An 18,120-nucleotide genomic window follows, 5' to 3' on the forward strand; every position below is an offset into this window, starting at 1 on the left:
TTTTAATATTTATTTTATAATGTGTAAATAGGTCTATAATTGTTAGATTTTTATGTTTAGAATATGAATTATTTTATAAACTATTTTCTTATAACAAAAAATTAATAAAAAGGTACATTGTTTAGGATTAAATTCCATGTATATATGTATCAATTGAGTATATGTAACTTTTTTCTAAATTATAAATAAACCAATGTTCAAATATTATTGTATATATATATATCTGTGATTTTTTTTTTTTTAAATTAAACCTTCTTAAGCATAGGAAAAAATAAATAAACCAATGTTCAAATATTATTATTGTTTATTAAATAAAAAAATATTGTTATAATCTTAAACATTATCAAGATACCATTTTTTTAATGCAAATACTTTATACGATGTACATTGTTTTGGATTAAACTCCATATGAAAAATACAACATGGTAGTGTTTCTTCGTTCAATTCACGAAGCCGAGGACAATTTTCCCAGTTTTCCATGTCAAAGACGGTGGCGTGCGGCATAAACTCGTTGATAATCCGTTGTTTGTGCAAACCCTTTGACGTAAATTCTACTGAATTTGAACGAATCAAATATTTTTTGTATCTCTGTATACTCCACATCTCCGTATTCCAATGATAAACCGTGATACAAACGTTGTAACCAACTGTTTACACTCCTACTTTTTGCGTCTTGTGCCAAAGAAGTGTGTTTAAAGATCCAGTGTTGAGTTGCGAAAGTTTCCGTGTCTAAAATAGACATCTCTTTAATCACGTATTTGATGTCGACTCCGCGAAGACAATGAATATCCAAAATGGCCGAAGACATTATAGTTTGTTTATAATATCGACAGCCTTGATTATTTTTTTCAACTGTTCTATGATATCTTGTAATGGTTTTTCAAGTTTACTTACACGCTCAGCTATATCTGAACACGTTATTTGTAACGTTTCCGTTTGTTCTTCTTGTATTTGAATGGATTTTTGATTTTCTTCGAGTAAACGCTCAAATTTAACCAATTTGGACGAATACGATTTAAGCGAATGTTTGAGATTTGAAATAAATTTTTTTGTTTCACTATCCCGAGAACTACCAAACACGTTCATGTCTGTAGAGCGACTGAAATTATTTTTTAACATCACGGGTATAAATCCAGCTATTGTGCGTATTGTCAAACCCCACCCATTTTACCAATATCTGTTTCCCCTTCCTACGAATTATTTTCTCTATTAAAAAATCGTTTGGATAATTTGTTTTTAATATTTCTTCAGAGTAAAAACAACCAGCGATCGGTTTTCCATTATAATCTTGTAATTGATATGTAACGGGTAACGTTTTATTAATTTTTATAATTTTAAATATTTCCGTGGACCAGTTCGGTAAATATCCTTTTGTAAATACGCCTTTATATGTACTAACGCGAACATAATCGCCAACGTTGAATTTAATTTTTACATTAATAATTTTGCGCTGTTTTAATTCCACTGATGAAGGATTTGCATCGGCCTGTATTGGTGTCATAGATATTGTTCTGTGTTTTGAATTATTGTATTCATCAACCAACTTTGGTAAAATAGAAACCCATTCGTGTGAGCCTCGTGCAGTGAATTCCCTATACATTTTTCCCTTAAGAGTTTTGTTGAAGCGTTCTACGATACACCCTTTCGTTGTACTATACGTAGAATATTTGTGTATAGTATGTTTCTCCATCAACGCATCGAATGTTTCATTGTAAAATTCTTTGCCGTTATCTACCTGTAATAGTTTTGGTGAGCGCTTGAGTAGTATTTTTGACATTGCATTTGAAACTTCTTTAGCCGATTTACACTTTAAAGGTTTAGAAAATACTAGCTTCGTGTAACAATCTATGACCGTTAGAAAATATTTATAACCTTTATTTATTTTCGAATATGGTATCATTTCAACCAAATCGGCCTGCCATAGATCGTTTTTACCATAGACATTAACTCTTCGCCTCGTATAATTTTTTCTGGCAGGTTTGTGTAGTTCGATTGCTATATCGCGTTTAGACATTTGGAATACGTTTTATTAAGCCTGCTTCAAGCAATTCTTCGTAAATTGAAAGTATTTCGTTGGAAACGACTGTATTACCAGCAGCTTGAGAGGCCAAAAGTAACCGTAAGCGACTAACCAACTCGTTAGGGTCGTTCCAATAAACTAAATTATGCTTTTGCAGTTTTACAGATATACCACTACCGGATGCGAACAATGGTTTGATTATATCAGTGAATTTATTTCCACCTTTTTTAATTTTTTTCTCGTCTAATGTCAAATGTGCTGATGTTTGAATTAATATAGTTTTATATGTGTTCAAATCGTCTGCGGTGTATGATTTCGGGATTTTCGAAAATATCAAACTGCTAAGACCTCGCGTTAGCGGGTATGAAGTATCTTCGATAGTCAACGTCTTGTCAGTAAGTTTAATTTCTTTTTTACCTAAATGTATAGCGCCGTTTGATTGTGTTTTAGGCCCATAATTTTTGTCTCTATTGGAAGAATCTAAAAAGTCCAATAAAATTTCAGAATCTAAAGTGTCTCCTGTTTCGTTTATAGTTTTTGAATCGAGTTCTGCGATTTGAAGTTGAAATGTTGGTGGTTTATTTTGCTTAATTTCTTTCAATGGTTCGATAATCGGGTATAATGTTTCTGATACCAATGAGTGAATATCGGCTTTACCGTGTTTTAATGCTGTATACTTGCGTTTAATGTTTTCTTTGGCTTTAATCAATTCTCCGAGTACTTCACCATTAGCAGCCATGTTTGCAAATGACAAAGTTTTATAAAAACGTTGGTTTATATAACGACAAATGTGTCGAACCCGTGACGATATCGACCGTCGTCGCGTTCGCAGTCTTTATTAATTACGATAAACTCAAATCTCCCTTTACGCCAACATGTCGTACAAAAGTCTTTAAACTCAGTATACGTCATATCACCAGAGCAATGCTCCATGTAAACATGTTTTAAATTAGTTTCATCTTGTTTAAATAATACAATAAAATTAGCGTTGTCACGCAAAAGTTGTTTAGGTACTTTTGAATAGCTCTGAGCCAGGTAGCAAACATCCACTAAATTATGTCGACCTCTGGAAAAGTATGTTCTAGCGATTTTTTGGTTTTCTGAAATAATATCGTCGAAAATAAACACAGAGTTTGGTAAGGCTTTCTCGGGTTCAATAACTTGTTCGTTTTCGTAGAACGTAAATAATTGTACTCCATCAATCCCTGATAAAATATCACTCAACATTTTATATTTCGGTTGATCCAATGTTTTAGAATATATGTAAACGTTATGAAATCTTATTCCATTTATATTGGTTAGTAAAGCGAAAATTAAATTGGTTTTTCCGCAGCCCGAAGGACCGACAATAAGCGCTCGTATCGTATTGGGAAGAAGCGTTCCATGTCTATAGTTCTGAATCGATGTAGGCGGGTCCACGTTTTCAACTGCAAGTTTTAGTTTTTGTTCAATTAATTTCATTTTTATATATAAATATCTTTGTTGCAATGAGAATGTAATCAGTACACAATGTCACTCGTACGAAGAAACAACAAGAATAAGGGAGGAGGCCTCATCAACACGCTTATAAACAAATTACCACTCGAGATTCACGTGCCCGGTAAGTTTTGGTGATTATTTTTAATTCATTTAAATTATGATGTATCTGTATAGGTTATCAATATTGTGGACCGGGAACAAATTTGAAAAAACGTTTAGCTCACGGAGATAAAGGAATCAACCCCTTGGACTCGGCGTGTAGAGATCACGATATTGCGTACGATCGTAGTAACTCTATCACAGATCGTAACGAGGCCGACTATATATTAGAGCAGCGAGCCTGGGATAGGTTCAAGGCAAAAGATTCTAGTCTAAAAGAAAAAGCAGTGGCTTGGGGCGTGACAACGGCCATGAAAGCAAAACGTAAAATTGGAGCTGGATGTGGGTTTAAAGCGGCCGCCAAAGCAGTTAAAAACGCTATAAAGAAAAATATAGGTGAAAAAAACCTGATGAAATTAAGTAAAAAATGTGTAGCCGTCGCACGAAAAACATTCAAAAATAAAAAGACAAAAGTTCCTAGAATAATAACAGTTCCGAAAAAAGGCGGCGTGTTGCCACTTATTCCGATTTTTGCTGGTTTATCGGCCTTGGGAGCTCTAACTGGCGGCGTTTCCAACGTAGTTAAGCTGGCCAATGAATTTAAAAGAAACACACCAACGCATTTGGGCGGTGGGTTATTTCTCGCTCCGTATAAGGGCAACTCGTACAAAATCGGTTCGGGTCTATATCTCACCCCATATAAAAGAGGTGGAGGCAAAAAATCGAAAAAAAAACTAATATCTACGTTACCCAGAAGAGCACTGTACGATTACGAACTTATAAAAATAGCCCGTTTAATGAAAATACCTCATTTCATTGGCGTGTTTACTAGAGACAGGTTATCTGAACGTCCCAAACGAATAGAATCAGCGATTGTTAACTTGGATTCGGAAAGCGGTACAGGCACTCACTGGGTAGCGTATAAAAAAATCGGAAATCAAGTCTATTATTACGACAGTTTTGGAAATTTACAACCTCCATTAGAAGTACAAAAATATTTTCACGGCTGTGACATTAATTTCAATTATAACAGAGATCAGAAATATAATACTACAAACTGCGGACACTTGTGTTTAAAATTTTTATCATGTACACGTTGACGTTAAACGGGAACTCGAGTGAATTGTCATGCGATATTTTTCCACCACTAGAAGTAGAAAACACAGCACAAATATGTCTTTTGAGCTTACAGACAAATAATTCGATACCAAACATCGAACCCGGTTGCAATACTATCGGTTTCCGAAATATCATCGGTCAAAATGATTACGTTATCATACCTACGGGGTCGTATGAGTTTGATAATTTAGAGTCTTTTATACAAAAAAATGTGCCCGAATATGTCGATTGGTTTGAATTAAAAGCAAACAATACCACATTAAAGTGTACGCTCTCGTGTAGTCATGATGTGGACTTGGGCGTCGAGAATAGCATAGCGAAATTGTTGGGTTTCGGAAATGTTGTATACACCACGGGTCTTAATCATGAATCTGAAAGTACGGTCAAAATAATGAAAATCAATAATATAAAAGTAGAGTGCAACTTGATTACTGGTTCATTTTGTGACGGAGCACCGAGCCAGATCATACACGAACTCTATCCAACTGTTCCACCAGGCTATAAAATCGTCGAGGTACCTAGACATCCAGTTTTTTATGGTCTCAACACGACTTCAATATCTAGAGTAAATATCGTATTAAAATATCAGAACGATTGTCTAATAAATCTACGCGGCGAACCAATTACGATTCGCTTGCAAATAACGCGTGGGTATGGCACTCAAATTTAACATCAATATAAAAAGAGCTACAATCAAAACACCCATCAGTATTGTATCTACAGTCAAGAAGTCAACATCCAAACCGAAAAAACCCGAAACCAAACTCACGAAAAATAATTTAAATTTTCTTCGTTCCTTGAAAATTTAATCATGGATGACTCATATTTAGACGTAGCAGCCGGCTATGTCGACGAGTGTAAAATAACACAAAAGAATTATCATTCGTTCACCCCATATTCAAACATGTCTTTTTCTAATAACGATGAAATTAGGATAAGTGTTTTAAACATGGATTCTTACACTTTTCCGTGTGAGAGTTATCTGTACATCGAGGAAAAAATAAATAAACCTACTGATGCTGTTGGAGACGTTAGTTTTTCGAATAATGGATTGGCGTTTTTATTCTCCGAAATGCGATACGAGATAAACGGAGTAGAAGTACAGAAAATAAAATCACCCGGAATTTCGTCTTGTTTGAAAGGTTACTGTTCATATACTCCAAACGACTTGAACGCGCTGGAAAATGCGGCTTGGGGGTCGTCGTTGGGTAGTAACGATAATAATAAAAATTTCATGGCCAACAATGTGTTTACCGGCTGCGTTCCACTGAAACATCTATTTGGATTTTTTGAAGATTACAAAAAAATATTACTTAATTGTAATCAACAATTGATTTTGAATCGCTCGTCAACCGATTTCGACACATTACACGTTACTGATAACTCTGAGAAAAATAAAAAAATTACAGTCGAACTGACTAAGATATTATGGAAGATGCCTATTATCAAAGTTAGTGATAAAGAAAAGTTAAGACTGTTAAAAATATTGGATTCTCGTAAAACGTTATCGTGCGCGTTCAGAACCTGGGATCTCTGCGAATATCCAGTGCTACCTAAAAATACTTCACATTCGTGGACTGTAAAGTCTAGCAATTTACTCGAAAAACCTAGATTTGTATTGATAGGATTTCAAACGGATCGAAAAAATAATATAACACTCGATGCCGGTCGATTTGACCACTGTAGGTTGAAAAATCTTAAGGTATACTTAAATTCTGAAGCGTATCCGTACGAAGATTTCCGAGCAGACTTCCAAAACAAACAAACTTCAATACTGTATAAAGCTTACACAGATTTTCAAAAATCTTACTACGAAAGAGACTACTGCGAGCCGTTACTGTCAAAACATATTTATCAAAACCATGTACCAATCGTCGTTGTCGATCTATCGCATCAAAACGACAATGTGAAGTCGTCAACCGTGGACCTACGTATTGAATTTGAGACCGATATTACCATACCTGAAAAGACTGCAGCCTATTGTCTCATTTTACACGACCAAATTATAACTTATAATCCATTTAATGGTGATGTAAGAAAATTGTAAATAGTTTGTAAAATAAAAATACTTTTTTTTAAATTTCATGTTTTTTTTTTTTATTATATAATAAAATGTCATATTACAATAAAATATTACATTATGTTTTAATACAAAAATAATGACATAAAAAAAAAAAAAAAATAATATTGTAAATATAAAGTTTTATAAATTATTGACAACAATATGAAAATTACATAATAAAATATTATAAATGAAAACTTAATCTGCGGGTTGCTTTTGCCCTTTTACGTGCTAGGAATGCCCTCGTCGTCAGCCTGTTGACTTCAGACTAAAAAAAAAATTTGTTTTCTTTAGTATAAAATAATATGTAAAAATAAAATTGTATTACCTTAGTTTCGATCGAAGAAGATAACCACCCCCTTGCTAATTGTTTGATTGATTTAATCTTCAAATCTGCTATTAAACAAAGACCAGTGAACGGAAGTTGTTCTTTCAATTCTTGGACATCGATACGGGTCAAATAATCTTCAACATCGTTTATTTTTGTATCTTTGGGTAACGGCATTTCCTTTCCAAGATACATTGCAATTTTACTGGCCTGATTTAATGCAGTAGACCGTGTGTATAAATTTTTCATCTGAATGACTTCTTCAATGGCATCACTTAATTGCAAGATCTTTGAAACATTCTCTTTAGTTAATTGCACATTTTGATCCTGTTGCAAACACTTTATTGAGAGAACGTTGTCACCATTGTATTCTTCTATTGATATCAATTTAAACTCCTCCAGCAGTAAATGAGATGGTAGTAAAAAATGTATGTTGTTAAGAGCTATATTTAGAGATTTATATAATTCAGCACTCATTTTAACACACTGCAAGTTATTTGAGACGCATATAACGCAATTTAACAAAAAATCAGGGTCTAATCCTATATTTATAAAAATATTGCTATCAACAAAAAATGTAGTACAATCGATCAGATTATCAGCCATTTTTGTTATGTACGTTCACGACTGTCTCGAGATAAGTTAGTAATAAGGCACACGCGACTCGTTTGACGGAAGACTCACGACTGTCTTGTGGTGTGATACCGGGGCGCTAATACCGCTAGTATTGATGGGGTGGGTGTATTTAGATAGGTGAATCTCAAGGTGGTCCCGCCCCTTTTATGGGCGGGAGTAAAAACATATATGATTTAGAGAAAAAAAGATTTTTTTATTTTTTAAATATTATACAAATTGTATATATCAAAACAAATATTGAGAAAAACAATTGTTTTCGTCTGCTATATTGTCGGCTTCTATTGGAGTCATCGTTGAATCATATGTCTCGAAAAAATCCTAAAAAATTAATACAATTATATTCAAGGTTTCAAATGATTATATACTTTCTTTACTTTTAAATTTTTTGTTTCGTCTCTGGCGGGGGCGGGTCCATCGTATTCATCGTTCACCTGATTATAAAGTATATTTATTATTATTATTATTATTATTATTATTATTTATAAGATTACCGTCTTCTTTGACTGTTTGCATGGCCGAGACATACAACTCTGAGTAAACGGAGGCGAGAAGAAATCTTCCGGACCGTAATTTTCTTCGACACCCTAATTAAATAGATATTTTAGTATAATTAAAATAAATAAAAATCACGCATTCATACTTTTAATGATTTATTAAGTTTCTCCATCCAACCGATTGCTAGTTGGTCAGTTGCAAGCAGTTTTATCTGATTTATAAAACTATATTTGTTCTTCGGTACATGTTTAGATATTAATTCAATTTGAATTCCTTTGATTATTGCTACAAATTCTTCGAGTGTCGCGTCTTTTTCAATATTATAATCATTTTTAAAATATTCCGTTATCTGATCAAGTTGTAATAGAATCATTGGCCGTACGACCATCGTTTTTCTGCTTACGGTTTCGAAAATAGTCCACTCCATGTTTTGAATTGCCATTAGTTCTTTCGGACTTAATAAAATTCTACATCCATGTTCAACTTTTGATTCTATCACCAACATACACTCCCCTCTATATATCATAGACGTAAGCAAAACAAATTCGTTCTCCAGAAAAATAAATCTTTTGTATTTTACTGTAGTATCCAGTATATGTGATGGAATATGCCCCATCAATGAATATATACGTTTCAAAAAGTCCATGGAAATGTTTACAAAACACGACGGAGTAATTATACGTACAGAGACATTGAACTCATGTGTAGGATCGATGCCGACTTGTAAAAACTTGCGGTTTACAAAATCGATTGTGTAGTTGGTACAGTCGATGAGTTCGGCCGGTGGTTCAGGCGCAATATATTTGTATACCCGTTCACTGCTTGAAGCCATTTTTATACACTGTGTTACAACTTGTCACTATGAAAGGAAAACTGCGACTGAAGATTGCGCGTGTTTCAGCCGGGGTTACAGCTATACGAGGTAGGGTGGGGGGGTTGATGGCAGCGGTGGTGGTCTGCCGGGGTAGTGGGAGGTGGACAGCCGAACATTATACACGAATATTTTTTAAATAATTACTTTCTGACGTACACATATTAATTGTATTGTGATAACGCGTGATAGGGTTGTACTGTGTGGTATGGCGGGGTGGAGTGGGGTCGGTCCGGGTGGAGTGGTGGTCAGCCGGGTGGAGTGGTGTCGGACTGCCGGGTGGAGTGACTGTACGCATGCGCGAATATATGTGTTGTAAACGTATCGGATCGGAAGGTGTGGAGGATCAGAGGGGGGTCATATGATCAGAAGGATCATAAGGATCATATGATCATATGATCAGAGGGATCAGTGTTTTCGAATCGGCTATTATATCCTACTCTAGACCATGTTTATGAGACGATACACATCCACATTATAAAAATGTCGAAAAAAACAAAAGAATATGGTCAGAAATTGGAAAATTAATTGGAATACCAGGTATGTACCCATACTTTTTGAAAAATTATAGGCATTAATTTTTTGTATATTATTAGTAGGTACTTACTTATTTTTATAAGGTACAATATGGTATAAATGCAGTTAAGTTCCCCATCGCCAATTTAATTTTTTTTTTATCGAAACTTAATCTAAAGGACGATGGTGAAATCAGAATTTGTCGCTCGGACTGACTTTGAAGTTATATAGCCTTCCAAAGTTTGCGAATTTACGTTACCTACACAAGGTGGTTTTACACAACAAGTGGAGGGCCAATGGCCATGGAAACTAAGTCCGAACGTCAAATTATGATTGCACCATCGTTTTTAACTTTACGAGTTACGTAAGTTTCAATTAAAAAAATTCAAAATGACGAGGGGGGACTAAACTGAATTTATTCCTAAAATATTTACAAATTATCACTAGAAATAATTTACTTTTTACAACAATACAAATGTACCTATTTTTAATTTATAAAAACGTATTATATCTTATGCTTGGCTAATATATTGTGTACTTGTTCATCTGTCAAAATAATTTACTTAAATAAAATACTTGATATGGATATAGGAACAGCTGTTTTTATTATTATTAGACATTATTTTAATATTTTATGTAGGTACCAATTTTTCAATGACAGAAAATGTATTACCCATTCATAATATGAATTAATATGAATTCATAATATTTTATAACAATTTATTTTGGTATATTATTAATTATTATATAAATATAATAGTACTTACTAACTATTCACAATATTATAATAATTAAAAAAGATAAATAACCATATTTTTTTATTATCGTAACAGTATAATTTCTTGTATTATTTTAAGATTTTTAACAAAAACATTTGTAACACATTATTGTATGTTGTTTAAAAAATAATCCACTAATAAATTTCTTATTTCTTTCGCTCTTTGGAGTGTGTTTGCACCTCTTGTTGGATGATCTATACCTTCATTTTCCCAATTGTTTTGTAGGTCTATCATAACATTGCAGTAATCTACATCACTATTTCCGTCTTTCTCTCTGATAATATTATGCAAAAACACATGCATTTGATTATTACTACTGCTTTTTTGGGGCTCACTTCTATGTCTTTCCCAAGTAATCTCCATTTTGCCCGTAAAATTCCAAAAGCGCATTCAATGCACTTGCGTGCTCTTGATAATCTTTCATTAAAATATTCCCGTGCTGGATTTAGTACTCGAGATGGAAATGGACGCATTAAGTACGGCTTTAATGGATAAGCTTCGTCTCCGATCAAAACATGGGGTACTTTAATGTTTGTTCCTGGTAAATTTTTTTCTGGGGGTACATTCAAATTATTATTGCTTATTAAATTACAAAGTTTAGAAGATGCAAAAGTTCCACCATCGCTCTGTTTACCCCTGGCACCAACATCAACTATCACGAATTTTTTATCTGCATCGGCAACTCCTTGTAAAACTAGGGAAAAATATTTTAAGTAGTTGAAGTGACTTGATCCTGATTGTTTGGGACATTTAATCTGACAATGTTTCCCATCTATAGAGCCTATGCAATTTGGAAAGCCCCATTTGTCATTGTATTCTACACTAACTTTTTCCCAGTGTTCTTTTGTAGGAACTGGCATAAATTCATTTACAAGTTCTTCCCAAATAACTTGACAGGTCTCGTGAACAATTTTAGCTATAGACTATAGTACATGCACCCATTCGCATTGAAAAAGCCAGGTTCCGAAAAGAAAGACCAGTTGATAAATATCTATGAAAATGACATAAAGTATTTTATAAGCACTTTTTTTGATATTTTACGAAAATTAAATTACCTAATTACAAATAATTTATTAAATTTATTTAAATTAATAAAAACAAATGGGGAACTCTCTCTACTGTATAGTGGGTGTCGAGTGAACCTCACATTGAGTAGATCACTGTGAATTGTGATTGATGTATTTAATTTGACTTCAAAGATAAATCATTATATACGAGAAAATGATTCTGAACAGAATTACAAATTTAAATTCTCGAAAACATTTTTAAACTGAACAAAAACTGGTTTTGCACAAAAATACCCGTTTTTCTCTATTTTTTTAGATTCTGGACGAAGTGATGAATGTATTGATTTTATGTGTTTTTTTTTTTGTCCGCGTACTGGACACCATGATTTATCGAAATTATTCTTCAATTTTCATCAACTTGTAGAAAAGTGAATATCTTTGGTGCATCAAAGATGTCAAAAGTGAAAAATGACGGTTGTTTTCAAATGCGCTGGGAAAAACGGGAATTTTTATGCAAAACCAGTTTTCGACAAAATTGATTTTTTTATTTAGCTGTTTTATTTTCAAATTATGTCGTCTAGAATTTTTTTTATAAAAGTTGATAAAAATTGTTTGGCCGATTTAATAGAAAGTTTTACAAAAATTGATCTCAGAGTGATTAAAAAATTATTCATATACAAAGGCAGAGGTTATTTTATAAGCAGTTGAAGTTCAAAAAAAATTGACAAAATTCGTCATAACCACCAATATTTGCAAATTATTTTGTAGTTAAAAATGTATAAAATATTTTGTATTCATTAATTTTAAATAAAAGTGAAAAACGGAATTTTTTTAATGACTTTATACAAAAAATTTTAGGGAGCGATGCAAAAATTAAATGGAAAAATACGAAGGATACGTTTAGAAAAGAACTACAGAAAGAACCAGTTAGACGTTCAGGTGATAGTGGGAGTGAATATAAATCTAAATGGCCATTTTTTCAAATGATGATGTTTATAAAGGACTCTTTACTTCCTAGTTCTATGTCTGGGCATTTAAGTGTAGGAGAACCAGATACAATATCTTTACATGAAGCTACTGATGAAGCCATTGAAGTGACCTTGATGTAACGGGTACATCATTTACTGATGTGTTTTCTCCATCTACATCTACATCACATGTGACCAATAACATTGATCCCAACGTTACTTCAAAAATGAAAAGAAAGAGAAAAAAGGTGGATAAGTGGATGTCGCTCTGCTGTACAGTAGGTTACAAGTGGGTCACTGTAATGGATGGTGTTAAATTTGAATTCAATGATATAATATCATTGTATAAGAAAAACGATTCTGAGCGAAAACGGTCAGTCAGCCTATGATTTTACCAAGTATATTTGATGATATTATTGTGAATAAAGTAATTTATATATAACCTATTTACTCGGAGCCTTGTTTTAAATTTTCAATCTTTAGCCATAAAAGTTAAACATTTTATACATTTTTAACCACAAAATAATTAATAGTTTATAAATTTGATAAATGTTGTCAAAATTTTGACTTTAAATGCTTATAAAAAAAAATTGTGCCTATGTATTTTTAATATTTTTCAACTGCTATTAGAACGATATATCAGGAGCCTTATATTAAATTTTCACGCTTTTTTACCCAACAAATAAAAATTTATTGATATTTATAGAAAAAAAAACTAAAAAAATTGAAAACTGACAATGTCCGTAAACAGCTCAAAAAGAGTCAAAATATTTTCAACATTTTATGGTGTATAGAAAATGCTAATATGAACATTCAGTGAAATTTTCAAGTATCTACAGTCATTCGTTTTTTAATTACAATAAAATAAGAAAATTGTTATATGAGAAATCGAGTAAATATCAAATGTTGTAAAAATATAAATTTCAGACGCTCATAAAAATTTAATTTAAGTTTCTTCTAGACATTTTTTTTTTGATAAAGGTAGACAAACTTATGAGTAATCTTATATTACATTTTCAAATCTTAGATTTAAAAAGAAAATTTTTTATAAATTCTCAACTCAAAAAATTTGCTATTTTTCGTGATTTTTCCGTATTTTGTCAAAATTTGAACTTTAAATGCTTATAATTAAAAACTGTGTCTAAGGATTTTTAATTTTTTTCATCTGCCTTTGAAACAATAACCTAGGAGCCTTCTATTAAATTTTCAAGCTTTTTTAATCAACAGATAAAATTTTATTGATATTTATAGAAAAAAAAACTAAAAAAATTGAAAACTGACAATGGCCGTAAACAGCTCAAAAAGAGTCAAAATATTTTGTAAATTTTATGGTGTATAGAAAATGCTAATATAAACATTCAGTCAAAATTTCATGTCCCTACGGTCATTTGTTTTAGAGTTACACCAAAAACCAAAATCGATTTTCTCAAAAACAGATTTTGCGTAAAAATTCCCGTTTTTCCTTAATTTTTCTTTTGTTTTTCACGTCGCTTGTGAAAACTACTGGGAAATTTTTACTTTTGACCCCCCAAAGTACCAACTAGATTCACTTTCCTATCAGAAAAGTTACTATTGAAGAAAATCCAAGCACTTTTACTGTCCTAAAAGGTGATGACAGACACAAAAATAAAAAAAAAAATAAAAAAAAAAACACACATCATTGTAGAATCAATACATTCATCGCTTCGCTCAGAATCTAAAATACTGAATTAAATGATACTCGTAGACTTTTACTTTTGAAGAAAAAAAAATTGCCATATTGCAACAAGCACAAGATACGGAAAATAAAAAAAATGAGGATCCAGACGCTCAATTTCTTTTGAGTGTCCTGCCTTACATAAAAGAATTTGATCCTTTAGAAAAACTCGAAATCAGGAGTCAAATTCAAAATGTAGTTTTGAACGCTTATAGAAAAAAAAAAGACATCGGAAAACCGCTCACAACTTGAGTCTATTCAAGTCATTCAGAATGAACCTCTAAATCAGTCGTGTGTACAACTGTAGGACAATCCCAGTGGAGTATGTCCAATAATGGTGATAATACACCAAGGATTGCAGGTATACAACAGGCTAGTGATGTTTTATTGGGTAATAATCAGTTCAGCCAAGATTTTTTTAATCTTTATCAGCAGTCATTTTAAGTATCAGTTACCAAAAATCTTATAGTAAAAATATATACGTATAATAAATTGTATGTATTAATATAAAATTATGATTTAAATATTGTATTTATTATTTTAAAATTTGCTGTAGGATATCAAAATATTACATTTTATTTTATGTTTTAATTATTTAATCAAAAATAATTAACATGTTTTTTTTTTTTTTATTGGAAAAAAAAGAAACCTCGATAACGGGACCATTAGCTTATTAACATATTTTGTTATACAGTTATTATGTCAATTTTATTTTCATTGAATTTTTTTTTTAATTTTTAGTAATATTAATTATATCATTATAAAAGTTATAATAATTTAATCATTTTTACGTACATATATAATATATTGTATACATTCTATACATTATTATATCTAGGTAATACCTGTACATTTTATATGATTACATTTATTTTAAATAAAGTTGTTCTTATAATTTCTTAATAATATATTATTTAGAACATATTTATTTATAAACATTTATTCACTTACCTTATAGTTACATATAACCTTTCAGCAGGAGATATTGGTTTCTTGAAGTTAGTAATCTTCTTTCTTATACGATGATTTATTTTGCTCAATATAAAATCGTAAGTATGAACTGACATCCGTAAATACTCAAAAAATTTATTCGGTGATTTTCGCAAATCAGAATATAAATGGTGATACTCACCATACACTAATCTGCGACGATTAATGGGATGAATACCAACCCTTTTTTTTTCAAAATTTTATTTCGTAAAATTGGGTTATCTAACAAAATTGACAGACGATTTACCGACATGATTGTAACTTGGAGTATAAAATCGGAATGACACTAAAATACAAAATGCATTTATATTTTATGTATTTTATGCCAAGAGCGGCGACCGCTCTTGGATATCGAGCCAATATACACACTCTGCCGCTCGCCGCTCATTATCGCCGACGCGCCGCTCGTCGCTCGCCGCTCGCCGCTCGCCGCTCACCAATGTACACGAGGTCTAACTGTCTGTAACGACCAACGACAATTCGGAAGAATTGCGAATCGAACAATACTAATAGTTATAGATAGGTACTAGGTAAATGTTTATGAGTGGATACTGGATAATCGTGAAATTAAATTCCAATAAAACTTTATAACAAGAATTTTGTAAGCAACTATTTTATCGATTACCTACCTATTTTTCAATATAATTCAATATATTTCTAGTATATTATCGACTAGTGCGATAGTCCTAATGATATTTTAATGACGTCGCCGCCGTGATGTAGCCAAATTATTATAGTGTTATAATAATATTATACTGTTGTAAAAACGTGTATAAGTGAATGAATATTATTATTTTTAATATTATTGGTTTTTTTCTAGAGAAAATCTGGGTAGGCTTGGGCCTACCAGGCCTACCTACTGGCAACGGGATTATTTTACTTATTTACCTCGGGTCCCATTTTCGGAATAATATTAAGGGTCCCCCTTAAATTCTTGATGTTTAATATATTATTATCAACAAAAATATACCAATATATATAAAAGTAGAGGTGGCTTGATCATGCATTTTGTGGTTCAATGAACCACTAAAAAGTTTGGGGTGGCTGTTATTTTAATAGGTAGGTATTACTTGGTCTTGGTAATCAGTGTCCGGTATAACCATATAGATAATATAACAATGATTAATTTGACGGCCAATTCATTATTAGCAACAAATAGATACAATCACATACTTTAACAATCAGCTTATGAAGTTATAAACAGCTTTAAGAAGAAAATATAGTCACCTAAATGTGACATTATTTTGTTATTCGAAAATCGCAATCAATTGTATACTATAGAATTGTATTATAATAATATTGTTATTACTAAATGTGATATTTGCCGAAATGTAATCACTTATACTGAATTCAACAACTGATGAGTCAAAGCTTGATTAATTTGCTTTCGTGTATAAGTGTATTGTAGACGAGTTTGAGGTTTTTTTTTAATTTGAACAATAAAATAAACTGTTTCCACCTCCTCCAAATATTTTCTACACTTAGTAGATTTACTAACTGTTAAATTAACAAAAAGTGTGTATTAACTTTTAACTTAACTAAGTTAACATAAATTAACTTTTAACTTTTTGTTATTGGTGCATATTAACTTAACTTAACTGAGTTAAAAAAAACCATTAACTTGCCCAGCCTTGCATATAGGTACCAATTAACATTGATTTTACAGTATATTATAAAATCAATGCAATTACCAATAATTAACACAGACAAGTTAACAGGTATGGGTAACCGAAAACCCCAATCAAATATTTCTATTTCCTGTTGTGCTACAATGTAGTTATGTAATTTAAAAATACAAAAATATAATATTTTGTATTTACCTCTATAACATGTACTATGACACCATTATGTCATCAATAAATATTATTTTCTATGGAGGTTATAATAGATATTAACGTAGAGTATCAGTTTTCAACTTTTATTAAACGTGTATTCTAAAATTATAAGATAACTAAAGAAATATGGTGTTGTCCGAATTCACCCCACATGTCCGAAGTCACCCCTTTTTACGGTAGTCATTAGTACAAGAATCTTTGGTTCGGACATTTTTAAGGGGCTCCCCCTGCGGACAAAGTCTGCGCACGCCTATGGACATTTTATACATGAACCTGAAGCTAAGTTATTAAATGAGATCAACCAAAAACATGCTGACTGTGTATACGGGCAAAAAATGTTTATCGCAGGAAAAGATTGTATTGTCCGTTTAGAAGATGTTGATGAATTGTATACATTCTTAGAACTATAATAATAGATTATTGTGTAAAAATAAAAATGGTCAACAAGAAAAATTTGGTTTTCTACGGATTAACTCTTCAAATATCGTTGTACCATATTGTATTAAAGATAACCAAAAATATGTTCCACTATTCTGCTTTAAAATAGAAAACCTAATACATCAATCTATAAAAATAGAAAATTGGAACTTGGCCTATCTCAAGTTCTGTTGTCTAGTCCACGGTATCAGAAATGATTTTATTGTTAGTGAATCTTGCACAGAGGCCAGTCTTGAGATTATTAAGAATTATTTTCCACCAAAAACAAATGTTGAGGATTATTGGCCTCCTATGAAGACTTATTCACATCTCCTAATTAATCAGAATAATTCTTCAACCCGTGTCAATACACCAGATGCCTGGAACAAATCACCTCCTCAAGTAGAAACCGCTGAAAGTACTATTCCTCACACTTCAACAGCACCAGCAATAACAAAGAGTGTGCCATTGATGTGCACTTTTGGAAAAAAACAAACAAGTATGTGTTGTATAACAATTTTATTAAATTGCTTTAATATTTTTGGTTCTTTAAAAATGTTTGGTGTGTTTTTCACAATGTATTCAAAAGAATAATTTATTTTAAGCTTAAAATTATTTTTAGTATTTACTATTAAATATAAATAAATAATGGATCTATAAATAAATAGGTTGACTAGATGTATTGAATAAAATAATATTATTTTTCAAACCTTTATAAAATATAAAACCTATTGATTTTATATTGTAGAATTTAACATAGGTACTGTTTTTATATTTAAAAACAAATTAGCAGTTACGTCCAT

At 31.7% G+C, this 18,120-nt stretch overlaps 4 protein-coding genes across 4 annotated transcripts; 1 reads left to right on the forward strand and 3 right to left on the reverse strand.

The window, feature by feature from the left end:
- Positions 1 to 5,528: 5,528 nt before the first annotated feature.
- LOC132939675 (uncharacterized) lies at positions 5,529 to 6,627 on the forward strand. Its single transcript, XM_061006979.1, has 2 exons — positions 5,529 to 6,296; positions 6,511 to 6,627. The coding sequence occupies exons 1-2, from the start codon at positions 5,529 to 5,531 to the stop codon at positions 6,625 to 6,627; spliced, it is 885 nt and encodes a 294-aa protein (XP_060862962.1).
- Positions 6,628 to 6,963: 336 nt separating this feature from the next.
- On the reverse strand, positions 6,964 to 7,713 carry LOC132934448 (uncharacterized). The gene is made up of 2 exons (XM_061000746.1): positions 7,108 to 7,713; positions 6,964 to 7,047 (listed from the first exon to the last, which is right to left on the reverse strand). Exons 1-2 carry the CDS (start codon positions 7,711 to 7,713, stop codon positions 6,964 to 6,966), a joined length of 690 nt encoding a protein of 229 aa, XP_060856729.1.
- Positions 7,714 to 7,968: 255 nt separating this feature from the next.
- On the reverse strand, positions 7,969 to 9,070 carry LOC132939684 (uncharacterized). Its single transcript, XM_061006994.1, has 4 exons — positions 8,384 to 9,070; positions 8,235 to 8,327; positions 8,118 to 8,174; positions 7,969 to 8,061 (listed from the first exon to the last, which is right to left on the reverse strand). Exons 1-4 carry the CDS (start codon positions 9,068 to 9,070, stop codon positions 7,969 to 7,971), a joined length of 930 nt encoding a protein of 309 aa, XP_060862977.1.
- Positions 9,071 to 10,040: 970 nt separating this feature from the next.
- LOC132939691 (uncharacterized) lies at positions 10,041 to 11,264 on the reverse strand. The gene is made up of 3 exons (XM_061007005.1): positions 11,039 to 11,264; positions 10,740 to 10,957; positions 10,041 to 10,046 (listed from the first exon to the last, which is right to left on the reverse strand). The coding sequence occupies exons 1-3, from the start codon at positions 11,262 to 11,264 to the stop codon at positions 10,041 to 10,043; spliced, it is 450 nt and encodes a 149-aa protein (XP_060862988.1).
- Positions 11,265 to 18,120: the final 6,856 nt, after the last annotated feature.

This window comes from Metopolophium dirhodum, chromosome 1 (assembly GCF_019925205.1).
Source record: "Metopolophium dirhodum isolate CAU chromosome 1, ASM1992520v1, whole genome shotgun sequence".
Lineage (NCBI taxonomy): Eukaryota > Metazoa > Arthropoda > Insecta > Hemiptera > Aphididae > Metopolophium > Metopolophium dirhodum.